The sequence below is a fragment of the Tuber melanosporum genome, assembly GCF_000151645.1.
Source record: "Tuber melanosporum whole genome shotgun sequence assembly, scaffold_145, strain Mel28".
Taxonomy (NCBI): Eukaryota; Fungi; Ascomycota; class Pezizomycetes; order Pezizales; family Tuberaceae; genus Tuber; species Tuber melanosporum.
The window spans coordinates 226,931-253,095 of NW_003298803.1; the positions used below are offsets into that span (position 1 = coordinate 226,931).

The window sequence follows — 26,165 nt, forward strand, 5'->3', positions numbered from 1 at the left end:
AGACTTTTAGCACGATCCAAGCGACGACCGTCGCAGCAAAACCTCCCTATTGTCGATTTTGGTTCTGAGGTCGGTTTCAGACACCCCACAACGTAGGGGCTTATTATTATCGTATTGCACTTGTAAGATCTGGGATGGGAATAGTGAACCTTTTAGTAGATAGTGCGTTCTTGGCGGATGCGAGCAAGAGGCTCCCGGCAGCAAAGCTGGAAGGATACTGCATGGTAATATGTTCCAGCACGTGAAGTGCAGAGTGGTGTAACCTTAACCCATCTTCCTTCCCACGCCCGACCATAAGCACCTCGACCCAGGCCTCAGCTCTTAAATGCACCTACTGGACGAGATCTGATGTTATCCTGACAGATAATCGAATACAATTTCCTTCTTCTTTATCCCTTTTTGTTATTCTCACTCACATACCGTCCGCAATGATGAGAGTGCTGGCAGGACTATCGCTTCTCGGATTAGCGAGTGCCTGCGGAGTTTTGTGAGTATCAGCGGCGTAGGGTAGCAGACAAGCTACCCCCCCTCCCCCTCTTCCCCCTCCCCCCATTCTGGCCCCTGGAAATCTTCGTCCTTGATTCATTCACCGGAAAAAAAAACTAACCACCATCATAACTACCGCCACGGAAATTATTAGAGTTCATAACGAAGTCTTCCAACGTTCCGCAGATGTATTCGCCCTCCCGACCTCGAACGAGGATATCTCCACCCACCAGGGAGTCTTCTCTCGACTACTAAAGATCCACACAGAGTCCGTACAGGCAGGCGCCTTCTTTCCAGACTGGGGCTACCAATGTCTCAACACCAACGACGATGCAGAAGCTGCGCACTGGCCGCCCTTCCTCATCGCTAGCGTCGAGCACATAAACTCTCGATACGGCAGTCTGACCTCCAAGCAGCGCACGCCGGAAGAGCAGGAGCATCTGGAGAAGCTTATTGGGTTTGTGTTCGCCGTTGCGAGTCATCAGGTGGCGGATGCGACGTGGCATGCTATCCGCCTCCCCACGGCATTTCTAAGCGCGCTAGCGGGCGTGGACTTTGATGGGGATGAGGCTGCCGCGCATAGGGTTTTGGATTTCGGCGGGGATGTGGTGCTTTCTTCTAGGATTGCGCGGAATGGGGAGGACGGGAAAGTTTGGATTGGGGATAGGTGGTGGGTCCCTGTCGAGGATCTTGTAGCCATTTATTCACGCATTGGGCGGGATGTTTCGAGCTTTGTTATGAGGTATTGTACTATGCGGGGGTTGGCAGCACTGAAGAGTGGGTTGGCGGTTGGGCCCAGCTTGTGAGTGCCCCTGTCAACAGCTGGTGGGGAGTGGCTGGCTGATTGAGGTAGGTATGATACAGTCGCGTCAGATTCGCCAATGCTCACAGCGGAACTGGACGGGTACTACCTTGGTGGTATCAACGAGATGGCCGCAAGGTCAGTTACTTGCTGGGCAAATTTGACAAAATGGATTGCCTTCGGGATAGACAAAGAGGAGAAATTGATGAACGGCTGGGGGGTTTGCGACGTCTTCCGCGCGATTCAGGCAAGAGGGGGTGCTGGCAGCTCCTTACATGGCGAGTATAGAGAACGGAAGATGACCGGTAAGAGAATGAGAAAGTACCCCGGCGGGATAACCTTCACGAAGGATCGATTTGGCGCCGAGAGCTATCACATCCCGGGCATGCACCCTCCGAGTGTGGAGAAACCAATGTCTTTGAAGCTCAGTCAGGACGCACCGAAGCTTCGTGATCCGATTTATACTTCGGCATATCAATTCTACTCGCACTTTGGTGCATCGCTGTCAATTGGGGAGTTCTCTCCGTTCGATGACGGCCAGGCGATCGCTATAGGTGCGCCCTGGGAATCTACAGACTCTTCAAAACCGGGGGAAGGGAACGTCTACATCCTGCCATTAAAAGACTTTGCAAAGCCCACTCTCCAATCGGTTCCCAAACCTCTCCCGCTAGTCAAGCAACCTACTGCATCTACAGACCAGCGATTCGGAATCTCTACCACGCCTTGGAGAATAATGAATACCACGTTCCTGGCCGTGGCAGCAGCTGGACCTTTGACCTATGACCCTAGCACACCCCCGTCACTTCCCTTCCAGGGCACCTCCCCGGCGGGGAAAATCCACGTCTTCCCAAAGGGCAGTGGGTCAAGTGTATTCTCTATAACCTTTAAGGGTGCGGAACTGGGCAGCATCGGGCGGAGGTGGTGGGGAGAGACCATGCTATCAGCCGATCTCGCCGGCGACGGTGAAGAAAAACTGATAGTCTCGGGATCGCGCAGCGACGGGCTACGTATCTGCGAGGGTAGAGGGAAAGTGCAATTCGGTGAGGGTGAAATTGCGGTCATTTCCCCGTCCCGATCTTCCTCTTCCCCCTCCTCTTCGGACCAACCCATACACGTAGAATTATCAGAGGGCCAGGACATACTCCTAAATGCAACGATCCTCTCCCTCCCAGAAAGCGCAAAAGCAACCCCGTGCTCCAAAACCTCCACGTACGAAAACTTTGGCGCGGCAATTGCCTTCTCCGCACATTCCCGCACCCTCTTCATCAGCGCGCCGGGAACCTCTAGCGTATTCGCCTACCGCTGGAACCCGATATCCTCTTCTCTCAAACACGTATACACAATCCCAGCGCCACGCGCCCCACGCCCCTTCCTCCCGTCCTCCTCATCCTCTCGGGGTAACTTCGGTGCTACTGTGACCGCCGGCTACACCTCTGGCATAGAATGGCTCGCCATTTCCGCTACGAACGAGGACGTGGATGGTGTTAAGCAGTCTGGTGTACTTAGACTATACACCCTCTCCCAGACTGGTGCGGAACTAGTCGCGGAAGTAGCCCCCGAACCGACGGGTGCGGAGTGGGCACGTTTCGGCAAGGCCCTTGCAAAGGATGGGGACAGCGGGCTATGGATTGGCAGTGAATTCTGGGATGCAGGACGGGGCGCGGTTTGGTGGCTTCATGTTGGGAGGGTACTTGACGGGGAGCGTGTGGTTGCTCGTGCTCAAGTTGTACTCAAAGAGCAGGAAGAAGCCGTTAAGAAAATCTCTCTTAAACCCGTCAGGGTCGGCCAGGAAGCTAATGTATTCCCCCCCATGGTTATCATTTTCGCGGGTTGAAACGAACTAAGAGTACTAGGCACGCTTCGCTACATCAATCGCATCCGGTGCCAACAGAGAATTAATCGTTGGAATACCACGCGCGGGAGTCACGCATCCGCTCCAGAGCGAGAGGTTTTTTGGGTATGTGGCGTTCTTTGGGAGGGTGGGGTAGGGCAGGTTTGGGTGATGTAGGTGGATAGGGGACGGGGTGTAATGGATTGATCTATCACAGTATTGAAATTTGAATAGTATGATACCTCCATGATATATAGCGCTTTCCCGTTTTGTTTTTACAATAAAAAAACAACATTGTCCTAGAACGAACCCAGAACTTATACAAGTATCATACACAAATTCCCATCGCAAAAAAGAAAAAGAAAAAATCCGAAACCTGAGGATGCAGTCGCCGGGCCCGAGTGCAACGTTTGAAAATACGCAAAACGCACTCCGGCGACTCACCACGCCCGTCATCCAGTAACTGAGAGTAGAGGCCGGGAAGAGTTCTCTCTGACTCTCTAGATAGCTTCGGATGGTGAGATAGCTAAAACTATGTTCTGTAGGCAACAAGAACGTCCTCCCGAGCACCCCAATAGTGCTGATAGTGAAGGCCGGGTCTCCCGCGCTCGGGCGGGCCCTAGGTATCTCTTGGAGAATTTGCATCATTCTAGAAGGCCGCGCTAAATGCCTGATCGGTTGCGTGAGCTCCCATCTTTCAGCAGCTGGCTGAGTGAGAGACCTTGGTATCCAAATCCAGACTTGGCCGTTTATCCTTATATATGACGCTCCGGGTAATCTGATAGCATCACCCCCATACGTTTTCGAATTTGTTTCCAAAATTTGAACGATTTTGTCAGTATTGTCTTCAGGAAGGAAACTTGCTCCAGCAAAGCCCTGGGGGAGGTTTCCGACATGTTCTATTCGGTTCCCAACTAATACCTGAGCGGTATCTGAAGCTAAAATCAAATATTTATCACGGAGTTCTTCTCTCTCAAGATTGCTAAATCGGTTACTCCGATTTAATCTCATCATTAAAGTAATCAAGTTAGCTGTGAAAAGGTGAAGAAACGACTGTACTCACAAGCGCTTTGGTAAGCTGCTGAATACTGCCGCATGACAGGGAGGTTTTGAACTCTCGTCCAAGAGTTCCCCGAGAGGATTGAGTCGCTAATTGATGTGAACTCCTGAGTGCTGGGGTTAGGGTGGGTGGGAGCCTACCTCATGAGCACAACCTTATAGCCCGGTGGGACGGGCACAACGGAGAAACCATACCCGTTATCTTGATTCTGACATAGACAGCCATGAGGCAAATTGCTGACTGGCACACGGTTCATTTGAAGAAGGATTCAACAGGTATTATCAAGGTGCCACATTGCCCGGTCCAGATCGTGGCGGTGATTAGCATGCGATAGCGCAGTGATGAGATCGTTGAGTAGGTTGGGGGTAGTGGAAGCACCAGCTTCCTGCAGGGGCCGAGTCTTAAACCCACTCACTATCAATTTTGGGGAGACAAAACTGCTGCGAAAGTGCGGGCTTACCAGAAAGGAATGGCGAAGAACCCTGCGGTACTCCGGGGAGGACCAATTTTCTGGCATGTACCGTACTCGTATGATCTCGCAGCTTGGCTTTCCCCGTCTGCTGGGACGGGTCCCCGAATTTCGGCGAGCCCCTCCAAGAACCCGGTTATCGTTCTCACTGAGTAAACGCCGCAATCATATCCGCTCTGTTGTTGCGGCACATCCACCACCGTATTCGCCGGGAGAGTTAACGTTGCCTCCGATCCAGCAATATTCTGGACTACGGGTGATTCAAAAATAGGCCTCAAGGCATTGAAAAGGATGCTAGGATCGCCAAGATCTTTTAGGCTGACGTGACCGAAAAAGTGCCCCTTAACCCGGGCAACTATCAAGATCCACAGGTGGTTACCGGGCTGATCTTCCTGGATATTCGACTGTATAAAGATCCAAAACCTTGTACCCAATTGGCTTTGCGCGAGGTGTGAAGGATCACCAGTGACGGCCAATAAGGCTGTAAACGAGACCGAAAATATTTCTGCCTCTGGATGGAATTGGTTATAGTGAGTTGTGACAGCGTCTATGATATCGTTTGTAAGCCATCCCGTGGGCTCCAATCCTCTTGTGTCTGGCCGTGCTTGTGTTCGCTGAAATCTTTCTTCTCTGTCAAAAGGATCTATTGTATAATTTTCAAGTATCCATTGTCCAAACCGGGTCACCCTGGCAGCTACCATTGCAGGAGAAATTTTTAAGTCCTTACCTAAAAGCTGAAGAGTTCTGGTGATCGGCAAGTTGGCAAGGGTTGATAGTGCGATAGCTTCCGTACAAGGCGGCTCTTGAATCATCCATGGGGTTGGACCTGGAAGTTATGTTTGCTTGTGCTCATAATTTTGTCTTCCTGCTCCAGCACTGGCCTGCGCCTTTGAAAACAGAATATTGGAGGCTGATTGTCAATTTCCAAATAAGCAAAGTTCGGAAGTATGACGGAGGAAGGTCTAGTATCGAGAATATTAGTAGAATTGACAAGGGTCGACATATAAACAGGATATTGTGGCAGCTTCAAGCCTTTGATGAAACCCTGGCCATTTTCGTCCAAGACCACCGTTGATTTATTGACACCGCGATCTGCTCAGCGCTAGCTATGCGTTTGTTAGTGGTCATGGATAGGAGCAAATAGGGCCTGGGGGGATCACCCGCGGGTGAGTGAGTATCCATTTGCCTTCGGAACCGCTCCGCAGGGCCAGCCAAAACGATATCTACCATCTTGACAGACGGTGTGGTTCGGCTGGATGTTCAACTTAGCCCGTAGTTACAGCAACAATATCCTATATTATGAGACTCTAGGGGAGGTGTAAGCTTACCCGAAAAAGATCTGCTTTTTAGATCGACGGAGGGCTGTCGCTTCGATCCGACATATCCTACTGCCTGCAGAACCACATTCATCATCCAGTGTGTTTGGGATACCACTGAACAAGATCGCTTCAGCACCATTATCAATCTCCCATTAGGCAAACTCGATAGCCTTGATATGACGGGTGAGAGATAAGAGGCCTGTAGAACCCCCTATAGCACAACCACTGCAGCCTATTCTTGCGGTTCCTATATAGGGCCTTAGGGGTGCTCGTTTTATTGCTAGGCCGTCATCGTCAGTATCAGTGGTGCATATAGCTTATCCTACTTACTTGGTAAAGGATTTCCGTGAGTCTGCCCATAAACCCTTGTATATCCCAACCTGCGGAATCAATGAGGGTCGCTGGCCTGGGCCAAAAGTCACTAGGGTTACTGGCTTCGTGCCATAGGGTCATGGCACTCAAGACATATCGCCAAGAACGGTCAATCAGGTGAGTAGCAGTAGAGATATTGTAACCCTGGGTACGAGCTGTTCTGCAGACAGGATCTCTAGTCGCCACTCGTAAGCATTGCTCGAGGCCACCATGGGCCGATAAGGTATCCGTAACCGCAGTAGCACGAGCCAGCCAGGGAATGAGAATGAAGAACGTTGTGGTGCGGAAATGTAAATCCCCGAACCAGTACTCATGGAGGTTGTTCCGAAGAATGAATAGTAGGTTGGAGCATTGAAGGAGTCTCTGGCGTATTGCGGGGTTAAAAAAGTGGTGGGTATGATAGGTTGTCCAGTGAAATAGGGCTTGTGATGATTAGAGGAGATCGGTTTGGGTATATTCTGGAAAGTGATTCGCAGTGGACCTTCCACAGAGAATCAGACGGGTGATCATCATCGATACCCCAAGGAGCGGGCCCCTCAAATTGGTGTTCGTTATCCAAATCTCGAATTAGAGGTTTCCTCTAGGCTTCTAGAGCGTCCACCCGTTTAGCTACTCTTGCCGCCGTTTAGCTATCCTCATTGAAAAGACCAAAAAATGTATTCAACTCAGGAGGGACGGGACTGACTTGAGGTAGCAGTATCGAGGGCCTGAGTTCGTCATGACCAATTCGCAACAGAGTCGGAATAAGTTGTCGGACCATTGTTGACAAGACTTGTGATTTACTAGTGTCAGGTGTGTCAGCTATAGCAACAAGGGTAATTTTTTAAGGGAGAATGTCTTCTTCCCTCCGCTGGCCTCAATCCTGAGCATAGACCATATCTTTAAGATCCATTACCTGGGCTTCGAGAAGCAAGAGAAAGGAAATTTACCCTTATGAATTTTGACTTTCCTCGCTCAGAGCAAACAAAGGATCGAAGGACCTGAATACCCAAGTTAGGGGACAAAGGGTGAAAAGCCAATTTAGCCAATTTAATAGGATACAATAGAATTTGCCTAGATTAATGTACTTCTTTAGCTCAGTACAGTTCCCGGATATCACAAATCAAAGTTGAGTATTTCCCCCAATTGTTTTTCTAGCTATTATTTTATTGAATGGTCAATCTTGATCCAGTATCGTGATTTTGGTTGCCGGAAGAGCAAATTGCAGGTATCTACCAGACAATAAACTATCCAACCTTTAGTAATATTTTGTCTTGTCCTTTCAACAGATGAGACATGTAGATTCTGCATCTATTTGTGTACGGTAACTCTAGGCTGTGACGAAGTGACCTTTCCGCACGGGGGTCCTTGATATTTGATGGTTTTTGTCGGGCAAAGTCAGTGGGCCAGACCCAGATTCCGAGGGTGCGAAATCTGCGTATTTCATACTTTGAAGGGATAACGCATTTATATTCCAATACACTGAACAGGATCGTAGTAATAAAAAGGAATGACCTAAACTTCCAGCCGACTACTTAACCGTGTATTGATAGGTTTTCCATATACTTTTTCTACCTATAATACTAGGAGTGAAGGAGAATGGTTCAGGGTGATTATCGGTAGTGCTATTACGATATAATACATATCGGCAGAAATAATGAGTGATCAAATATCACATTATCACAACCGACTTCTTCTTTTTTTCATTTATTGAGTTGAATTTACTTACAATTATTCACTATTAGTTTTTCTTTTCGTTTATATTGAATTCACTGGCTTACAGCTGTTTGAATTTCGATCCTTTTAGAGAAAAGAATTAATTTGGTGTGGATTTTATATCTCCTGCGGAATACAGGATTACAGTGCATGGTATTTGTCCATTTTTATCAACAGTATAATACAACTGCCGTAGCCAATGGACATCCCCACGAGGTTCACGGCAACGGGAGTAGCCGGCGGGCCAGGGTCGGGATCTTCAACTCTGAATTAAATTAGCACACCGGTCAAACCGAAAAGAAAAAAGGAGAAAGGTCTTTATTTCACTGATTTCTTACCTCTGCACGATTGGTTACCTGGTAATGAACAACATTTCGAAGTTAGGATAATGAGAGGCTGGCCTTCGGCTTTTCCCCCTCATGGCGAGGAATGATTGCTTGTGGCGCTTGCCTCCCTGCAAGAAGGCTTGGTATGAGACATGCCCGAATGTGGTTCAGGGTAGAGAACTCGTGCAAGTACTCGAGCACAGCATCTTGACTGTTTAAGCGAGAGACAGGACTGGATCCGCCGGGAAGAAGGAAGAGGGAATGCAAGACAATAGAAAAAAGTAATGAAAGTGCAGGTTGGAGCAAGAAAAGGGGAAAGGTCGCCCCCGCTTCATTATCTCCATCACTGGCTAACTGTTTTTATGCTTCTCAAGTTGTGATGCTTTTGTTTAATTCATAATATCTTGTTACGATTCTCACGATAACCGATGGATTAAAGCCTGATACCCTGGGGCATTATCATCGACCACGCTCACACCCCGTGAATTGCAAGTTCAATTACCCCTAATCCCGAACGAGCCGCACACAGACGCGACGAACAGACGACGACGCAGAAGTTTGACCAGCCAGCAAACTTCAACTCGCTTTATACTCCCTCCCTCACCCTCCCATCATCATCATCACCATCATCAACATCATTGCCATCATCCCTTTATCCACCTCTGTTCTGCCAAGTTGGTTTTTTTTGCCTTTTTTCTTGAAACGAAATATTCTCATCCCCACCCCTCCTCTCCCCAAACAACCATCGTATTGTTGCTCTTTTCTCAACGCCCATCATATTTTACTGTATTAACCCTTATGACTTCTCCCCTCTTGGCGGCTTAAACATTGCTTACTGGTTAGGGAAAGAGGAGGAAAGAAGGGATAGAAATAAAAATAAAAATAAAAATACCCTCCTGGTTTAGGAACCCCCCTACCCCACCAGCGGTTATGTCCTATTCCGTTATTTCTCAAACCACTTCCTACCGCAGAAGGAGCAGCATCGCTTCTTCCACTTCCACTAATGCCTCCTATCCACCGCCTGAACTACAGCTCCTGAACTCTGAAGCCCCTTACCTCCCTCCTAGCCCCGAATCTCGACCTGTCCAGACAGAATATTCACCAACCGATCGTGTAATGTCTATGCTCAAATCCAGTGTTCTTTCGGGTACATCTTATGAAATGGTTGGCGATAGCTCGGATGAGGAGGGTGATTTGAGGAGTGGAAGGGGGGCTCAGGGGAGCGATGCTACGGGTGATAACAGGAGGACCAATGGCAGGAGAGACAGTGGAGATATGGATAGAGAGGCGGACGAAGCTTTCAGTGGAATGGGCGGAGAGGGAATCGTTGGTTCTAGAGTTAGCGTGTCGGATCCCCCTCATTCAAAGTCCGACTCAGCATCGCAAGGGGCCACTTCCTCGGTCAGCTACGGTGACCACCGGACCGAATTGGAGATTGCGGAGCGTGATTTGAGACTTGAATTGCATTTGGATGGTCGTGCGGATATTAGTTCTCCACAAAGGGGAGATGTCTCAGATCCTCAGACAGCTAGGGGTGTGCACCGCCCTTACCAACACCATATCCCCAGCGGGAGTCGCTCTTCCCATCAATTACCCCCTCTACCAGTGTCCGCAGGTATCTTGGATCCGGAAGATCAAGCCTTTGGCTTCACCGCATCGCCGGAAGACGTCCACCCAGCTTTTCGGCCTTCACAGTCGTATCCCGAGCTTCCACTCCCTCCAAAAGCTGACCACGCGAGAGAGCAGCGCGAGTACAGACCTGCAACATCCGCAACCAATATTGGAGATCTATTCGAGGATTTCGACGGAGTCCATTTCGATTTAGACCACCCCAATAATCGGTTTTCGGTAGCACCACCACCGCCCCCTCATCGACATAGACAGCGTCAGAGCCAACACTCTATTCACCCAACCTCACCACACTCGGATTCTCAAGGCTCATCGAACCTGGTATTTTATCCGGCTCCGGTTCCTGCGATGCTAAATCTTCCCCCTACGCTATCTAAACCTAAATCAACTGCAAATAATAGGCATTCCCGTCATATCCCCGATAATGCCGACCCCACCGACAATCGTCGTTCGGTGGCTTATTCTGTAGCAGGAGCACCAGGTCACGTTCCGGACAAGGACCTTCACCGTCGCTCAGTTGCCACCTTGGATCAAGCTGCCAATCGCCGCTCAATAGCCAATCTGCCACCTGCCTTGAGAGCCTCTCAATTCTTCGATATTCCAACAATTCCCCAGATTGAAGTCAAGGAGGATTCTGCAGTTGCTACGCTTGATAGTATCCTCGATGCCTCCGCAAAGGCTCCTCCAGCCGCATTCACCGATCACCCGATTGCTGGTGGGGCCGTGCCCTATGGACCTAAGGGGAATAGATCTTCAATGCATCTTCCCAGTGGGCCAAACAATAATTATCGTAATAGTGTGGCTATAACGGTTAAGCTACATCCTGGAGAGAGCCCCAGGTCTTCTATGGAGGACGAAATTCATGAAGACGCTCGGAGTCATCTTAACCCTGAAACCAGCGAATATTACGATCCTGGTAACCAACATCGGCACTCCGGGATATCGGAGGACTTTGCACCTCAGCCCGATCCAGATCTTGGCGGTGGTCTACCTACAACCCTACTCGCCGAGCTCGAATCTCGTAAAGCCCAGCAGCGGCTTCGGAATCGAACGGCAGCTAGCGCCTTCCCGGGTGGTATTCGCAGCACCCTTCTACAGCTCGACGCCGTGGCACAAGTACAGAAGGAGGCAAGATCGAGAAAAAAGACGCATCTAGCATGGGAGGACCCTGGTGATGTGGATGAGGATGATGATCAAGATGGAGATGTCCCTCTTGGATTGCTCTATACAGTGGCTCCTGGTGCACAGACGCGTCGTGATGACGAGGTTCCGCTCGGCCTTCTCATGAAAAAGCAAATGGAAGATGCGGAGCCACTTAGCAAACGTCGAGAACGTCTCCAAGGGCAAAACGGACACGTAGTGCAGCCTCAACCAAGAAGATTCCTCGACCTACCCGGCCTAGGCGGAGGATCACAGACTAGCGCAGCGGATGCGGAAGAGGAAGTTGAAGGAGAGACACTGAAGGACCGAATGAAGCGTCTCAAGGAGAGGAAGGAGTTTGGTACCGGCACTCTAGGAATGGAATTCACTAGTCCAAGCGAAGGAAATGGTTCTACAGCCAAGCAAGAACCAGCGCCCCCGGCCACGGAAGAAACTCTCGCTCAGCGTAGGAGGCGCTTGCAGCAACAGGAAGCGACCAAGCACGAGAGTTCGCTCCTACAACAGGAAGTCCGTAATAGACGTAACATGATGGACCTCCTCTACCGCGCCAACAACCGTCCGCAAAGCTACTACTCCCAGGCGGGGAACAACGCGGGATACATACAACCGCAACCGCAAATGGGCGGGTTGATGGGCAACCAGTACAATATGCAGATGGGCCGGGGGATGCCGATGCCTATGCAGATGCAAATGCCTATGCCGATGAACATGGGTGGGACTGGGGAGGCTATTCTTGACCCTAAACAGCGGGAAGTGGTAGAAAGGTGGAGGGCCAGTGTCATGTAAATTGCGTTTATTTTCACGATTTTTGTCAATTGGCTCTTTTTTCTTCTTGTCTCCTTTATTTTTTTATATCAATTCTTACTTGGATGCCAATGTTGTTTTAAATTTTGCCCTTTTTTCCCTCTCTCCCGCTTGACATGGCAGGCACGGCAAATCCTTCCGCCCCTGTCGGTCCTTTGGATGCGGTGCATAGCGTGGATGCAAGTTCTTATGTAAAGTAGATTTATCAGTTACTATCAATGGATCAATTGATCAAGTGCAATGCAATGTAGATCATAAATTGCTCTGCGGGAGAGAAGACAAAAGCTTGGCGAGCGGCAGGCAGGAGGACAAAAATCCAAACGAAGTCAAGCCAATCCGCCAGCGACCTCGCCCTTCCTCTCTATTCCCGGCTTTCCACAAATGGATCCTAAACCCCAGCCATACAGTATCCACAGTCTAAACGAGGCATGATAATAATAATAATAATATTATTATTATTATTATAATACAAGTACCAGCTCTTACCAACCCCTCCACTCAGTCAACTACCGTAAGAACTCGAATAATCGGACCATGTGCTAGGAAGTCCAATTAAGGTGAGTCATGCCAAGCATAGTCGTCAGGTAAGATGCAATATCAGCTTCATTGTGTCTTGGCTACTCGAAAAATACTTCTGCTTCATCCCCACTAACATCTAATACTACAGAGTCATTTTCATCATCCACCATACCCCCCACCTGCCAATCCTTCAAACTTTCGGTAAGAAACCCAATTTCAATCCTCTTAATAGATATTTCATGATCTGCTGACCCATCAATTGGGAGAGCAAGTCCAACAACCCGAAATGCTTTTCGAACCACCACAACCTTTTCTACCGAGAATCTCTCCCAAGCATCGCCAACCACTCATGTCACTGCAACTCGCCGTCGCCTCACCTTACTTCTGCTAAGTACCCCTCTATTGCCAGCCAAAATCTGTTCCTCCTCTCATTCTATCTCGTCAAGCTTTTGTTCTATGGACTCCTAATTAATATTTTGTAGGTTAGCATGGCCAGCCCTATAAATAGTAAAAGTTCGAAGATTCTTGCTAACGGCTAAGCCTACAGGATGATATCTGGAGTGAGCCAGGGCAGTGATAAGTTCCAATACTATCTCGCTCTTGTAGTTCACGTGGCACGGGCATGAGGGGATAGTAAAGATTCTTCTAGAATGAGAGGACATCAATCCCGAATGGGCAGATACCAATTATGGCCAGACGCCACTCTCTTGGACCACTAGGCATGGATATGAGGGGGTGGTCAAGATGCTTCTAGAATGCAGGGATATCAATCTCAACCACGCAGACACCGCATATGGCCAAATGCCACTCTCGTTGGCGGCCAAGAACGGGCATGAGGTGGTGGTCAAGATGCTTTTGGAATGAGGGGATCTCAATCTCAACTAGACTGACACCAAATATGGCCAGATACCACTCTCGTGGTCTGCTGAGCGCGGAAGTGACAGAGTAGTAAAGATGCTTGTGGAGGGGGGGATGTAGAGATGGCAAGAACCCCCTTGTAAATGGGGGTTTTTTTTTATTGCAAAAGAGATTGACTAACCTTTAAAATGTTCTTAAAAGGTCTATTTATTGATACGTCAAGAGGTTGTATCAATCCCGTACAGCCTTCAGGAATAACACTAACTGTAATATCATTCGCCTTCCTAGTATCGAGTACTTTGTCTGTTTTGTGGCGGCTGAAGAGATCTAAGGCAAGTAGTGTGAGTTCGTTTTCTAAGATTGGAACTAATTGCTCATCAAGCCAACTAACAATATTCTCACTGTTTGCATAGGTAGTAAGATTGAATCTAACCACTACCTGTGGGTCATACTCATGCATTTCAGCAACGATCATGGGCCCAGTACCTTTTCTGTGGAAGAAAATAAGTGGCTTTACTCACGGTACTCCATCAGCAAAAACTGTAAGTTGAATTATTCCTTGGTGTTTATCCCATCCTGAAGACTGACTGGACTGCATCCAAATAGTTTTCTCGCCTTTAATATTGTAAGTACATCCCTCAATGAACTCATATGGTACACGAGTCTGATCCATGTTGCAGATATTCTGGAGCTGACATCTACCAATTGCTGTTGGTGAGTCTCCCTCGCCTCTAATCTGTGAATTTTGGCAATTAAATCGCATCCAGTTAAGGATCACATCGCCAAAATCTGTTGGCAGTTTGCTCGCTTTATTAGTTATAGCACGAAGACTAATCTGATGCCACGAGAGAAAGTCTCGAAACCACCCATTCGAAAAAACAAAAAAGATTTGCTTCTCGATCCCCATAGTGCTTTTGAATTAGCTCCTTGCTAATACAACGAAACCAGCCATGACGAACCAGCCTCCCCATTGCTCTTCTCTCCTGAAATATTTCGAAAAGCTTCCGCTCTATCTCTTTCCACCACCTCTGCCTTCCCCCACCCAATATCCATTGTTGCCCTCCCTTTGCCTCCCGGTAGTATCCTGCCTCCTCCTGCTTTCTCCATCGTGAAAGGTTTGTTGCTGGAAGTTGAAACTGGTCTGCAACCTCCGCTCGGGTTGGTTCATGAAATCATGTAGGACCACAGGGTATGCATTTCGAACTCCAGTAAGAAAGAATTCTAAGCTTATAGTTTACTGTATAGGAACGATAAGGATTGGCTGCTGGACTTTTAGGCTTTCGCAATGCTGCTGAGAGTGGCTTTCACTTTGGTCCTGGTCTTTTCTTAATCCCAGCATAAAACGATCCACTGAAAGAGGTGGAAGATTGGGTTGGATATGGATATGGCCACATGGGAGATTGGAGCTTCTCGATGACATATTTTGATCTTTTAATTCTTCGTTTTCTTCTCGTTTTTTAATTTTCAAGAAGCTGCAAATATCTACCTTTTGTCCTTCCAAAATAGTTTACCTATTGACTCTTTTTTTCTCTACTATGACACATCTTCTCTGTTTTATGGAATTGACTCATTTTTGACGCGTCATGACGTTTACATTTATGACTTTGAGGTTGAAATTGTCTTTTGTCTCAAGTTACGATTTTATTTAAGACACTAATCTCCCACACTCCCGTGTTTCAAACTCAAAATCAACTTCCTAGCACATGGTCCGATTATTCGAGTTCTTACGGTATCATCAAACCCACTCTGCGCAAACAGGTCATTGGCAGTGTCCAGACCCGCCATCTCCTTATCAGCCGCAAGCAGCCCCCTCCACCCCATCAGCAAGCCAATCACCACCAAGCATCCCCAACTGCCCAATCACAAATCCCACACAAATCCCACACTCCCAACCTCCCAATACTCGTATGACAGCAAGAGCACCAAAAGATATCACTTGGATCCCATGGATGTGCTCTGTACCACCCTTAAAATACGGGGTGTAATGGGCATTATCCTCGAAGGGGATTCTAGCGATCTTATTCGCGACGAAGCTCGGGGTGGCTTCGCGTCCGCGACTTTCCAGGGGGAAGTAGGAATTCACCCTTCGGCGTTGCGCCGCTAGCGGTGTTGTGGCGAGGGATGTGAGGGCAGATGTTCCCCGGAATCTCAGAGCGAAGTTTATTGTGCAGTCCTCTGAAGCAGATTTATGCTATTCGTCCTCTTATGGGAAGATACTTTTTTTACCTGGCTGTGCCCGCGGGGCCGGTCTCGAGGGCGCATGGAGGGGAGGTGCTGTAGGGGTGGCTGCGTGCGGGGTTTTGCCAGCTGGAGTTCTGTTACGCATCGATGGTGGTGGAGAAATATTGTGTATCGTATCATAATAGCAGATGGGAAAGTAGACGTACCGTTCAGTACACTACTCGAGTACCGTACATTGGGTTCTGGGTAAACTCGACCCGCCGCTATTCCCTGTATGGTAGTTACTAACGTTATCCCAGGAAAGGCGAACTCGCCACCGAGTTAGTCCTTAAGAGGGATGGATAGTGGCTACCTTAAGAAGTATAGCGACTGGTCGAGTTTACTCAGAACCTACTCGTACGGTACTCTAGTCTCTACGATAATGTCAGTGGCCAGGCAAGCCAAAATCCAAATATCCAAGTGCCGCCGCTACCTGGATGTGGTGGCAATCTAATCTTGGTCAGAATACAATCCTGCTGGGCATCACGAGTGGCACAGATGTCGTTGGAAAGAGACGAATCCTTCTAGACGGTATCATACTGTACACAAGTGGACAAAACTGTGTATTCTTTGAATCCCGGTACCTGTTGAATGCCGCCTTCAATTTCGACACGCAAGTCTTCACCAGGACGGCACTCTTGCCGATTCCTTACTTGAGGAAAGTATATGAAAGCGGATCTGCCGGTCACCTGCGAGTGATTTCCCGTGGATCGGGACAAATAAATGGGGATGGGGGAGGGGCAGACACAGTACCCTTCTGCTGTAATGCTATTACGGTAGTGTTTGGCAATCGTGATTCGGATTTCAAATCGCGATCCGCAACCAAATCCTGATTTGAAATCATGGAGTGTTTGGTAATGCAACTTCAAACCATAATTTGAAAAATGTGATTTGATTTAGTGATTTGGATAATATGTATTTGGAGCAATATGGATATAATAATAAAAATCGGTGCGACACCAGCTTTTTTTTTTTTTGCTTCTCATCTCTGGGGCGGAAAGGAAGGAAGGAGAAAAAAATCATAAGGAGGGTGTTTGCAAAGTGTGGTTTCGGATCATAACTTGGGAAAAATGTTGATTTTGGGGTTTTAAAAAACAAGATTTCAAAATTTAATCATGTTTGCTAAACACCCCCATAATAGAGTTCAAGCTACCCCCCTCACTCATATCCTGTGCAATATCTCTAGCCACCGAGTCCCGGATTAGGTGTACAGTACTTGTACTCCAAGCTCCCCCGGGTAACTAGAACCCAATATCCGTCGTCAGGTTGGTTTCGATTTCATCATCCAAACTTCCCACAACATAGCGGCAAGAATGGCCGTGGTATCGGCTCGCGGTGCTCTAAAGCCCATCCCAGAAGTCCCCAAACATTCGAAACACCGGTGTAGTACTGTACAAGCCAATTGAGGTGTCTTCGCGATTTGTGTGAATCCTGTTGATTCTCACCCCCCCCCCTATCTGGTTCGTGTAAAGTATCATAACCATGCACATAGTAGGGTTTGGGCGAACCGGGGAAATGTCAGTTATATATCTGTTTCCCTAATCCTTAAATATCCTAGGTCGTAGCTTGGAATACATGGTGACTCCATCTCCGCCAACATCAGCTGACATGGTGTTTATGAAGAATCCTGGATTGCCCAACGTCGTTCCGGATGTTTTCTTGAATTCTGTTACTGTCGTCAAGGTGAAGTGCTCGATTCAGATCTGGCCGATGAGGTACAGTGTGGGGTTTTCCTGTGTGTTGGGCTTGACGGCCTGTATCTGTAAACTACTACTTTGATATCGGAATGCTCACATGGGAGAGAGAAAGATAGGATAATGCATATCATACAACTTTAACCCCCCCCTCTTTTCATGATCTAGGTCTAATCCCTCAGGTCTCCCAAACCCACGATCTATGATACTCGTCCGTGTTATCCGAGACCTTGTGCACATTTTCAATCCCAGTGCACATTTTCAATCCTAGAATTCCTCCGAGTTCCCGATTTAGGAAATTGTTCAAGAGGGAAGTATTTTAATCAATAATACTACCCAATTGCTATCATCCCATATTAACCGATCAACTTCTTGAAATCAATATTAACATTCCTAACAGCAAAGCTTTTTTTTCTTTTTCTTTACTTCGGAAGACGTTAAATCATCGATTAGCGATTCTGCAGTATCATACCAACCCTTCTCCATAGGTTTGGGTTCGCTTGCTAGCCGCTGCGTAACGATAATTGATCCAGGCTGCAGCTGTGGTAGTCATTTGTAGTGACCATCACAATATGGCCCAGCAGGCTGCTTGGAGGAGCCGTGTAGGACGCTTGAATGAATCAAGGGTCGGCCAGGAGGTCCCGTAGTGAATATGGAACTTTGGCCGCCATCTGAAGTCTTACTGTAGAACGGGGCATAGTGGTAGGAGAGTGAAGCTAGTGCAGAGCGGGGGCAAATTATTGCGGCGAACTGCGGAGAGAGATTACGGGTCAAGCTGTCACGACCTTGGGTGATTTCTTATAACTTCTGGTGAAGTTTCTTCTGTTTCTGACAGCCTCTATAACAAGTTACTAAACTAACGATTGGGATTAAAACATCAGATATTTGGATGATGCGAGATGCCATTACTGTACTAGAAATCTAGAGGGGGATTATGAGATTTTGGACACTGGAAGAATCACTGGCAGGAGGTGTTGCGTGCGCCTCATAAATCCTACAGGAAGTATGTCATCTCTTACTCTCGCGCCTCGAATCACTTCAGGTACTATTGTATTCTGCCTCGAATTAAACCGCTCCCCTTATTAACCCGGAAAACCATACTGTTAAGACCCCGTTACATAGCAACCCCCTCGCACTCATCCAAAGGCTCCTGTAAGAACTGTTCAATAGGCTCTCTTTGCTTAATACAATAAAACAACTCTCATGAGAACCGTAATTGGGTTCCCAAGTATCATACCGCATTCCGAGATAGTATAGAGAGGTTTGCGATTGCGGATGAGGATGCCTCCGCCCTCACCCCCGTTGCTGCCTGAGTAATTACTTCTCAGTTATCTTCAACAAGTTGAACTTATGTGATCGTAAAAGCCAAAATGAAAAATATAAAGGATACTCCTTTGTATACCCCTTGTCATTAAACGAGAACTGCCCCATATCAAAGAAATATCTAAAAGCTACTGGAATGCATCGGTAATATACCCAGTGTGACATATGGACGACACATGCACATAGCTTCCAATAATAGGAAACCGTATTACCCAACATAAATAATAGAGAAGGTATATGGAACCTCCGGAAACCCTGAATCGAGTTGCCCTTAGCCACGGCGAACTATCATACCAGCCGCAAACTCTGCCAACCGCCAACGACGCCAAGTATAAGTCCAGGAGCATCAATTGACTCTATGGGTGCTGCCAATGGATCATTGTTAACCTTTTGTAGTTTCTACACTCATGTATGATACCAGATCCCGAAGCCGCGTATTCAATTTTCCCCTTCCGTAGTGTGCAGGATGTACCCTAGCAACGGCTCGGACAATACAAGGGCGAGAGACCGGCCCAAGAAATCTGAGTGCAAGTCAATGTGGCCCAATGCCATGACCGAGCGGGTCCGCCAGTGGCAACATTAATGATCCTGGGACATGCTCATTACGAATTACCCGAACGGAAACTCTCCAGTTGTTCTAGTCTCAGTATTCGGTCAGCTATGTATGATAAGTGGCCAAATAATGAAAGGGACGGGATGTTGGAGATTCGTCATTCTCAGCTGCTCACCACATACATATTTTCCCATTCGCGGAGTCACATGAAACGGAACCACTATGATCCACTACACATCCTTCCTCACCAGCGGTTTCACTATAGTTAGCTTCATACATGGCCAAACATCCACCCTGCATACATAGTGCGACTACCACAAACACCGGATCACCTACTATGAAACGCAAGCAGTGCTGATGCCGAACAACAACCATATCCTCGGTCACCTCGGATAGAATTCGGCACTGCAGGATGAAAGGAAGTAGAGCGTAACAATCTCATGTGAGATTAGGCATGCGCAGGAAGCATGCGAGGACAGGAGGGTTTCTCTGGAGGAGGATATAAGGCTGTCTTATTTTCCGCTTGTTCACTTGTTTTCATATCAGTTTATCATCACATCCATTCGTTATTTAGTTAGACAATTTCCTATTACTTTGTTATACTTCTGTTCTTTACTTCTCTATTCCCTTATTACAACATCTCTACTCGTACCAATAAAGGTTTCGTGTCCTTCGGTCCACAAGGATTAGATCCGCTGTGCCCCACCACAAATTAGTTGTTTAAAACGGGATGAATCGGGGGTGGAATTGGGAAGATGTCCGGATGGGCGATTGCCCTCTATAGGCCCTTGAAGAAAGCGGCCCATACAGATATATACGAACCCTTGACCTTGTACGCACCCATCACCACGAGCGCCATCGCTCAAGACGTATGCCGGGCGTCGGTAGATTCCGGGTGCATAATAATTCGGGGGTCTGTTATCGTCGAAGAACTATATTCTATTATCTAAGAAGTTTAAAGCAATCGATAACAGCTCGCGCTTAAGATGTAACTTTACTCCGATCTTACTCCATAAGACATCAGAAAAAAATAGCATTCTTGCGTCTATGAACTGAAATCTATCTACTAGCAACTAGCAAGTAGAAAAGTCTCGCATTCTAACTTAATACATATAGCTTAAGTCATAACTTAATGCTGAGGTTTTTAACATCCAACCCTACCGCCAACAACGTCAAAACAAGTATGTAAGAAGTAAGCACTCCCATAGCCGGTATCCTCCGACACTCCAAGGTGTTAATCGAAATATTAACCACCCCCGTGAAAAGATTTGCCTATAAACCGTTAAAATCACAAAAGCTCACAGACTTGTAAGGACAATTCACCACTAAGAAAATCGCTAACCCATTCCTGTTGAATGCTTCTAAAACTTTGGGCACAGCAACGCTATACTCAGCCCCGCGGAAGTATCCTCTTTCGACGAGATAAAACGCCGTGACTTGTGCAGTGTTGAAAGAGGCAACCCAGAGAATATATGGGAGGTTTGCTAAACGTCTGGAGACGGCAATGTCGAACCCCCAGCGCTCTTTGGTGATCATAAACGATATGGTCCAGAAGAGACACCACCCTACAATCTTTTTCAAAAGACCAAAGCGCTGAGATTGGGTGTCTCGGGGAAGGGTATACATCCCAGTGGCCATCCCTGCCAGGAAGATAGAGAGGTACCCAGCGAAACTGCTAATTCCTTCTTTGTTTTGTGATATCAAGCCATATTGGTTCCTGTTTCCGACAAGGACAAACGCCTTTAATCCAGTCTTTTCAAGAACAACTTGATACCCGACCGCAGTGACTAGACTCAAGAGGGTATACACAAAAGTAGGGTTAATCCCCATTCTAGAAGCCGCGGGCGAAACCGACTGTAAGATAGCCAACAATGGCGGCAAGAATCCGAGGGTGAAAAAAAAGTTCCAATGAACCCCGTACTCGGTAACGTGCTCGGCGTAATCCACACCCTTGACCATAATCAACCTAACAATACCTAGCGCTAGCAGCGGCAGCGACGCTCTCATAGCACTCTTCAGCCTCGCTCCTAACGGTTCCGAAGCGCGCTTCGCAAGGTAGTCTTTAATCACCGACTTCGCGCTCATCATCCCAGCAGAAAAGACAAACGACCCAACACCAGTGTCCATCAGCGAAGTGCCCCAATTCTCCACCTTTGCGAACCTTCGCGGGAAGACTCTAAAGTCCACTGCTAAGATTGCGCAACATGTGATTACCATCATGCTGCCCCTGTACACCGTTATGAATGCCTTTTTCGGAAATTCGGGTGCCGAGCTGGTTTCCTTCTCAACATTCTGAGACCTAGGCTTTGCCGGACGTTTTGTGTTTCGGGATTGACCAAGGTGCAATAGGATTGCCGGGGATACGATAAGCAGGTTTAGTAATAGCGGGAAGGACGAGTATAATGTTGTAGAAAATAATATCGCTACAGCGCTCAGTAAGAAGTCTACGGCGAATTGTAGTGGTCCATAATATTTAAAAAATCCCAGTCGTGTTTGCAGTGCAGCATAGAGAATATAGGTTGCCTATCAATCAGATAGCTGCCATTAGCTTTCAGACATATGTTACAGGAGGCCGTTGGAGGGAAAGGTTACCGGCGCAACCGCTGTCACGAGGTTTATTTCATTGATCGTCCCGCCGGTAAGATTCGAGACGAAGTCTTGTTTTAGGTTCTTGAGGGATTGAGCCATTGTTGAGTCTTCGAGACATCAGCATGAGCAAACTGGCGAATTTATTTAGCTTGCGCGCTAGTTCGAGTTCAGTGTCCTTTTGAAGAGGACAGTTGTGAACTTCGGTTACCCGGATGACGAGACCGAGTGTGGAAAACCTAACCCTGCTGATCAGGTACAGCTGGGAAAGGTTTCACAGGGACGACTTCCTATCGGGATGGTGTGCCGACCGGGCTGCACTTGTGGATCCTGACTTGCTCTGTGACCTGGTGTATGATACGGTACCATAAAATAAACCAGAGGAATTCGACCGGGATAGAAGACTGTGAATGATGCGAGCATGAGCCTAGATGAAAAGGGATGAAAGAAAAGTCGTCCAATTCTTCCTCCTCTTGAGGCCTTCGTGTCTTGCTTCCTTGATGACCTCTTAGGAGAATAAAGCCGCGCCCATAATTATGTGAAGGTTTTCACGCGCCAGGCTCTCGATCATATATCATATGATATCATAGAAAATTCTACAGGGCAAAGATCTCCACGAAACACCGCGATACCCCCCTCCACACCGATATATCAATCATCTTTCGTCACTCGGTAGGCGAAGATAAATCACCCACTGACTGGGGCCGGGGGTTAGGTATTAGACCGGACTGTTTGGCAAAATTTCAAGGATATCAAGAGCTAATTATTAACCCTTCACAATAAATCCTCTTTCCAACCATTCCACCTTTTCTTGAACTTCCAAGTTTATTGCGAGCCCAAGTCCGCAAGAGCTCGTAGGCACATCTCTGACCCAGTAAATGTTATTTCAGTATCATATGATATCAAAATTTACTAATTCTTTCTTCTTCCTGTCCACTATCCATGGCAAAGACCTTCCGACAAGTCCAAGTTCACAAGGGCATAAGCCGAAAGAGATGAATGGAAAAGACGGTAGCAGCAGCCTACCAGAACACAACTCATCCAAAATCTATTGCCGCTTCAGCATTCCATTCCAATGATTTCTAAAATAACTGTAGGAGGTTTTTGTAGTGCTAGGGCCTTGCTGATTCTACTTCAAAATGCGACAAATATTTATAGAGACGATGGGACAATGAGCCCGCCGCTGGGAAACCACGGCCAAACGCCGAATTCAACCAATGCACAGGCTGAGGGACATGCTCGGGGCTCGAGCGGTCTGGCCAAAGATGGCGAGGATATCCCAAGCATCATACTATACGAGGCTGGCGTCAAAAATAGTATGATAGGCAGAATGGCATATAACAACTCAACAATGCTATTTCACGCTTTCCGTTCAATACATTCTGAAGCTCTAGAAAGCTTAAAAAACTAATAAAATAATACAATATCTTCACAAGTTCTCAGAGATTATTAAAGAATTTCTGGCTACTTTCGCATGCAATATTGTAAAGTTGGAGTGGAAAACAGTGCCAAGCCTTCCGATTTTCCATATGAAATCGTCAGAAATTGTGCATGACGAATGTACCAACCATAGCTCTCTCAATAACTCCACAGTTAGTGTAGATATGGAGTTCTAAAGGATTGGAAAGTAAAATCCCGGTAATTGTTTCGTGAATACGGGGGTTTACAGAGGAAAACCCTTACGCTGCTCATCATTTTTGACACCAGTATTCCGGGTTACAAAAACACAAAACAATCATGATCCTGAGAAAATAGTTGTGACGCACCAGTAAGTTCTTGATCTTTCAGGATCCTTCCTGCATGCATCGGCCCTACCTATGCTAATCATGTATCATATCATACCTAAAATCATATCAAACCACGGATTTAACGAAAACCCGGCATTGTAAAACGGGGTCGACACGGAACTCTCTGGGAAACCCTACTCGAGTACAAGTAATCGCGAAGCTCAAAATCAGTATAATCGACCCCCAGCGAGCTCCACCAAGCCCCTGTCAGACCATGCGATGGAAGCAACTTCCAGCACCATTGAAATCACACCCTAAGTGCTAGTACTCCCTCATCACATTTTCCCTGGGCTGGTCCTGGGAGGTGTCTCAAAAATCCGAATTGGGGGCTCGCCACTAGCTCTACATGGTTACGATCAGGCGATAACACAGGCTCCAATCTCCTGCGCTGAAACGCAATGCCTCAAGGATAGACTAATTTTCCGTAAGGCGGGTCACCCAGGGGGGAGTGGTAGTTTAGTACGGCACTCATGTAGCTCCGTCCCAACTTTCAATTCTTACTCAAGTATGATACACCAGAGGTATTCAGCCCCGGGGTTGAAACCTATTTATCCAGAAGACCCCAGTCTATCTAACTCCTTTTTGCATAATAATATTATTATATCATAATATAAAACTGACAGATCAACATAAAACTTAGCACTCGAAAACACTTTTTCAATTGCGGGGTAGAATCCTATGGGAATCTTCAGCAGGAGGACAACTTGCGCGGTATTGAGATCGAGGGACAGTAATACGGACTAAGGGTCATTTGTTGGGAGGGAGATCGCCGAAATATCTAATTACACGATATATAAAGCTTTCGAAAGAACACGAAACAGTGGAGCCCAATATATTCCCACCTCTTCAGCAATTCTATAAGCTTACCAAGTCAACCCTGGGTCTCTGTAGCTCTCTGTAAAAATTCCACTACATAGTTCCACTCCTGATCATGCATAGCTTCAGGCATAAGCCCGTGTTCCGCACCTTTAATAACATGAATCTCGCTTTTTATTCCAGCCTTGCGAACCCTGTCGACGAGGTTATAGGAGTCTGAGACCTTTACGGCTGAGTCTTGATCCCCGTGTATAGCAATTGTTCTCGGGAATGAGGAGTCAATGCGGTTCAATGGCTGAAGATATGAATCGTCCAAGCCCTCGCCGTTATTCTTTCCCGGTAAGCGACCGTAAATCATTTTCGGGTAGATCCCTGTGACGATTGATAAGCTAGTGCACTCAAGGAACTACCAGGGGAAGACCAAAGTTTACCTTCTCGGATAAACAACAAGAATATCAGCGATCTATCGTCTTTGGTCACGCGGTCATCCCAGACAACTTCCCGGTCGTTTTCGTAGAGTTTCTGATAATTTTCCTCTTTGATCGTGTCGACTGGAACTCCCATGACAGTGAGCCCTGGTTGTTTCTTTGCGCTATACCAGTCGCTGGTAATATCCACCATTCCGTAAACACTAGTGAAAGCTTGTGGTTTGATGGTTTTCCATGTAACAGCGGTAAGGGCACCGAGGTACCCACCTAACAAATGTTAATATCATTATCGAAGGGCAGATGTTCTAAGACTGAGTTGTTCACCAGCGCTCGTCCCACTCAGGGCAATCTTATCAACGTCAATTCCCCATGTGGCCTGCTCCTTCAAAATCCATTGTTCAAGGTCAATCACGTCTTGTCGGATGTCCCAACCAGTAGCTTCAGGCAGGAGTTGATAGTCCGGAAAAATAATGATCCAACCCAGCTTGCGAAGCTTGCTTGCCAGGTAGAGGGGGATATATGTGTGCCGACTACCGCAGACAAGACCGCCCCCGTGATAGCATATGAGTGTTTGGTATTTCTTACTCGGAGAATGTTTTGGTGGGAGGGCGATATCGACGTTTAGAGGTCGACCACTAGAATGATATTTGTAGGGCTCAGTGATTGCGTTTTGCATGGCTAAGAAGAATGCGTTTTAGTGAGGTAAGTTACTAAAGAAAAGATCAGATGTGTTGAGTTCCTTAAGGAAGATCAACTGAAAATCTAATGAAGGAGCGGAGTAAATGGCGCTTTAAATACTTACGACACCTCAGAACTCTGGTAGCACCCAAGATATCGCGCGTCCCTAAACAGCGCAGCAAAATTTAAGCTCAATGTTGGCTGACACATCCATTTTTTTATGTTCAGTTGTTCCTGCTGGACATTTATAATCAACTGAATTACAAACCTAGTTTCGGGGGAGTGCAACCAATGACCAATTCAGGTGTTCCCCAGCTTATTGGGTACGATGTTTGTACTACAATGCAGCACGACACAAACCGCCCATGAGAGCCCCAACAGGTTGTGATAAGGCAATACCTTGTACAAGTATCATACCCGAGAGGATGTTTCCGCACTCGGGCACAAGACAGGGACAGTTAGTAGCAAAATAATCCTCGCCTCGCAGGAGAACATCTTCCCGTACGGTACCGGTATAATACCGGTACTTGGGAACCTTTTAAATACTCGTACTGTGCCATGCCCCTGGGACAAAACCTCTCAGATACCATCGGCCTGGAAATATGTCATCGAGGGGGTACTATAAGGTCCTTCCACAGAATCACCTTCCCTTTGGCCCATCATAAAACCGTGAGAAAAAATTCGAAAAATAAATGCAGTTGATTGTTAAGGGCGAGTTTGGCACGCCATGATTTGAGCTGTCCGCCATC

The 26,165-nt window shown here is 47.3% G+C and overlaps 4 protein-coding genes; 2 read left to right on the top strand and 2 right to left on the bottom strand.

Moving 5' to 3' along the window:
- The first annotated feature begins 297 nt into the window (after positions 1-297).
- GSTUM_00002772001 (uncharacterized protein) lies at positions 298-3,435 on the top strand. XM_002836412.2 has 4 exons: positions 298-487; positions 641-1,263; positions 1,336-3,086; positions 3,142-3,435. The coding sequence occupies exons 1-4, from the start codon at positions 429-431 to the stop codon at positions 3,274-3,276; spliced, it is 2,568 nt and encodes an 855-aa protein (XP_002836458.1). The 5' UTR covers positions 298-428; the 3' UTR covers positions 3,277-3,435.
- Positions 3,436-9,290: 5,855 nt separating this feature from the next.
- Positions 9,291-12,195, top strand: GSTUM_00002774001 (uncharacterized protein; the record flags this gene model as incomplete). XM_002836413.2 has 1 exon in its annotated part: positions 9,291-12,195. One exon carries the CDS (start codon positions 9,291-9,293, stop codon positions 11,934-11,936), a length of 2,646 nt encoding a protein of 881 aa, XP_002836459.1. The 3' UTR covers positions 11,937-12,195.
- An 8,048-nt stretch (positions 12,196-20,243) lies between these two features.
- On the bottom strand, positions 20,244-21,842 carry GSTUM_00002775001 (uncharacterized protein; the record flags this gene model as incomplete). XM_002836414.2 has 3 exons in its annotated part: positions 21,714-21,842; positions 20,445-21,644; positions 20,244-20,393 (listed from the first exon to the last, which is right to left on the bottom strand). Exons 1-3 carry the CDS (start codon positions 21,807-21,809, stop codon positions 20,244-20,246), a joined length of 1,446 nt encoding a protein of 481 aa, XP_002836460.1. The 5' UTR covers positions 21,810-21,842.
- A 2,408-nt stretch (positions 21,843-24,250) lies between these two features.
- On the bottom strand, positions 24,251-25,459 carry GSTUM_00002776001 (uncharacterized protein). XM_002836415.2 has 3 exons: positions 25,063-25,459; positions 24,742-25,005; positions 24,251-24,682 (listed from the first exon to the last, which is right to left on the bottom strand). Exons 1-3 carry the CDS (start codon positions 25,412-25,414, stop codon positions 24,366-24,368), a joined length of 933 nt encoding a protein of 310 aa, XP_002836461.1. The 5' UTR covers positions 25,415-25,459; the 3' UTR covers positions 24,251-24,365.
- Positions 25,460-26,165: the final 706 nt, after the last annotated feature.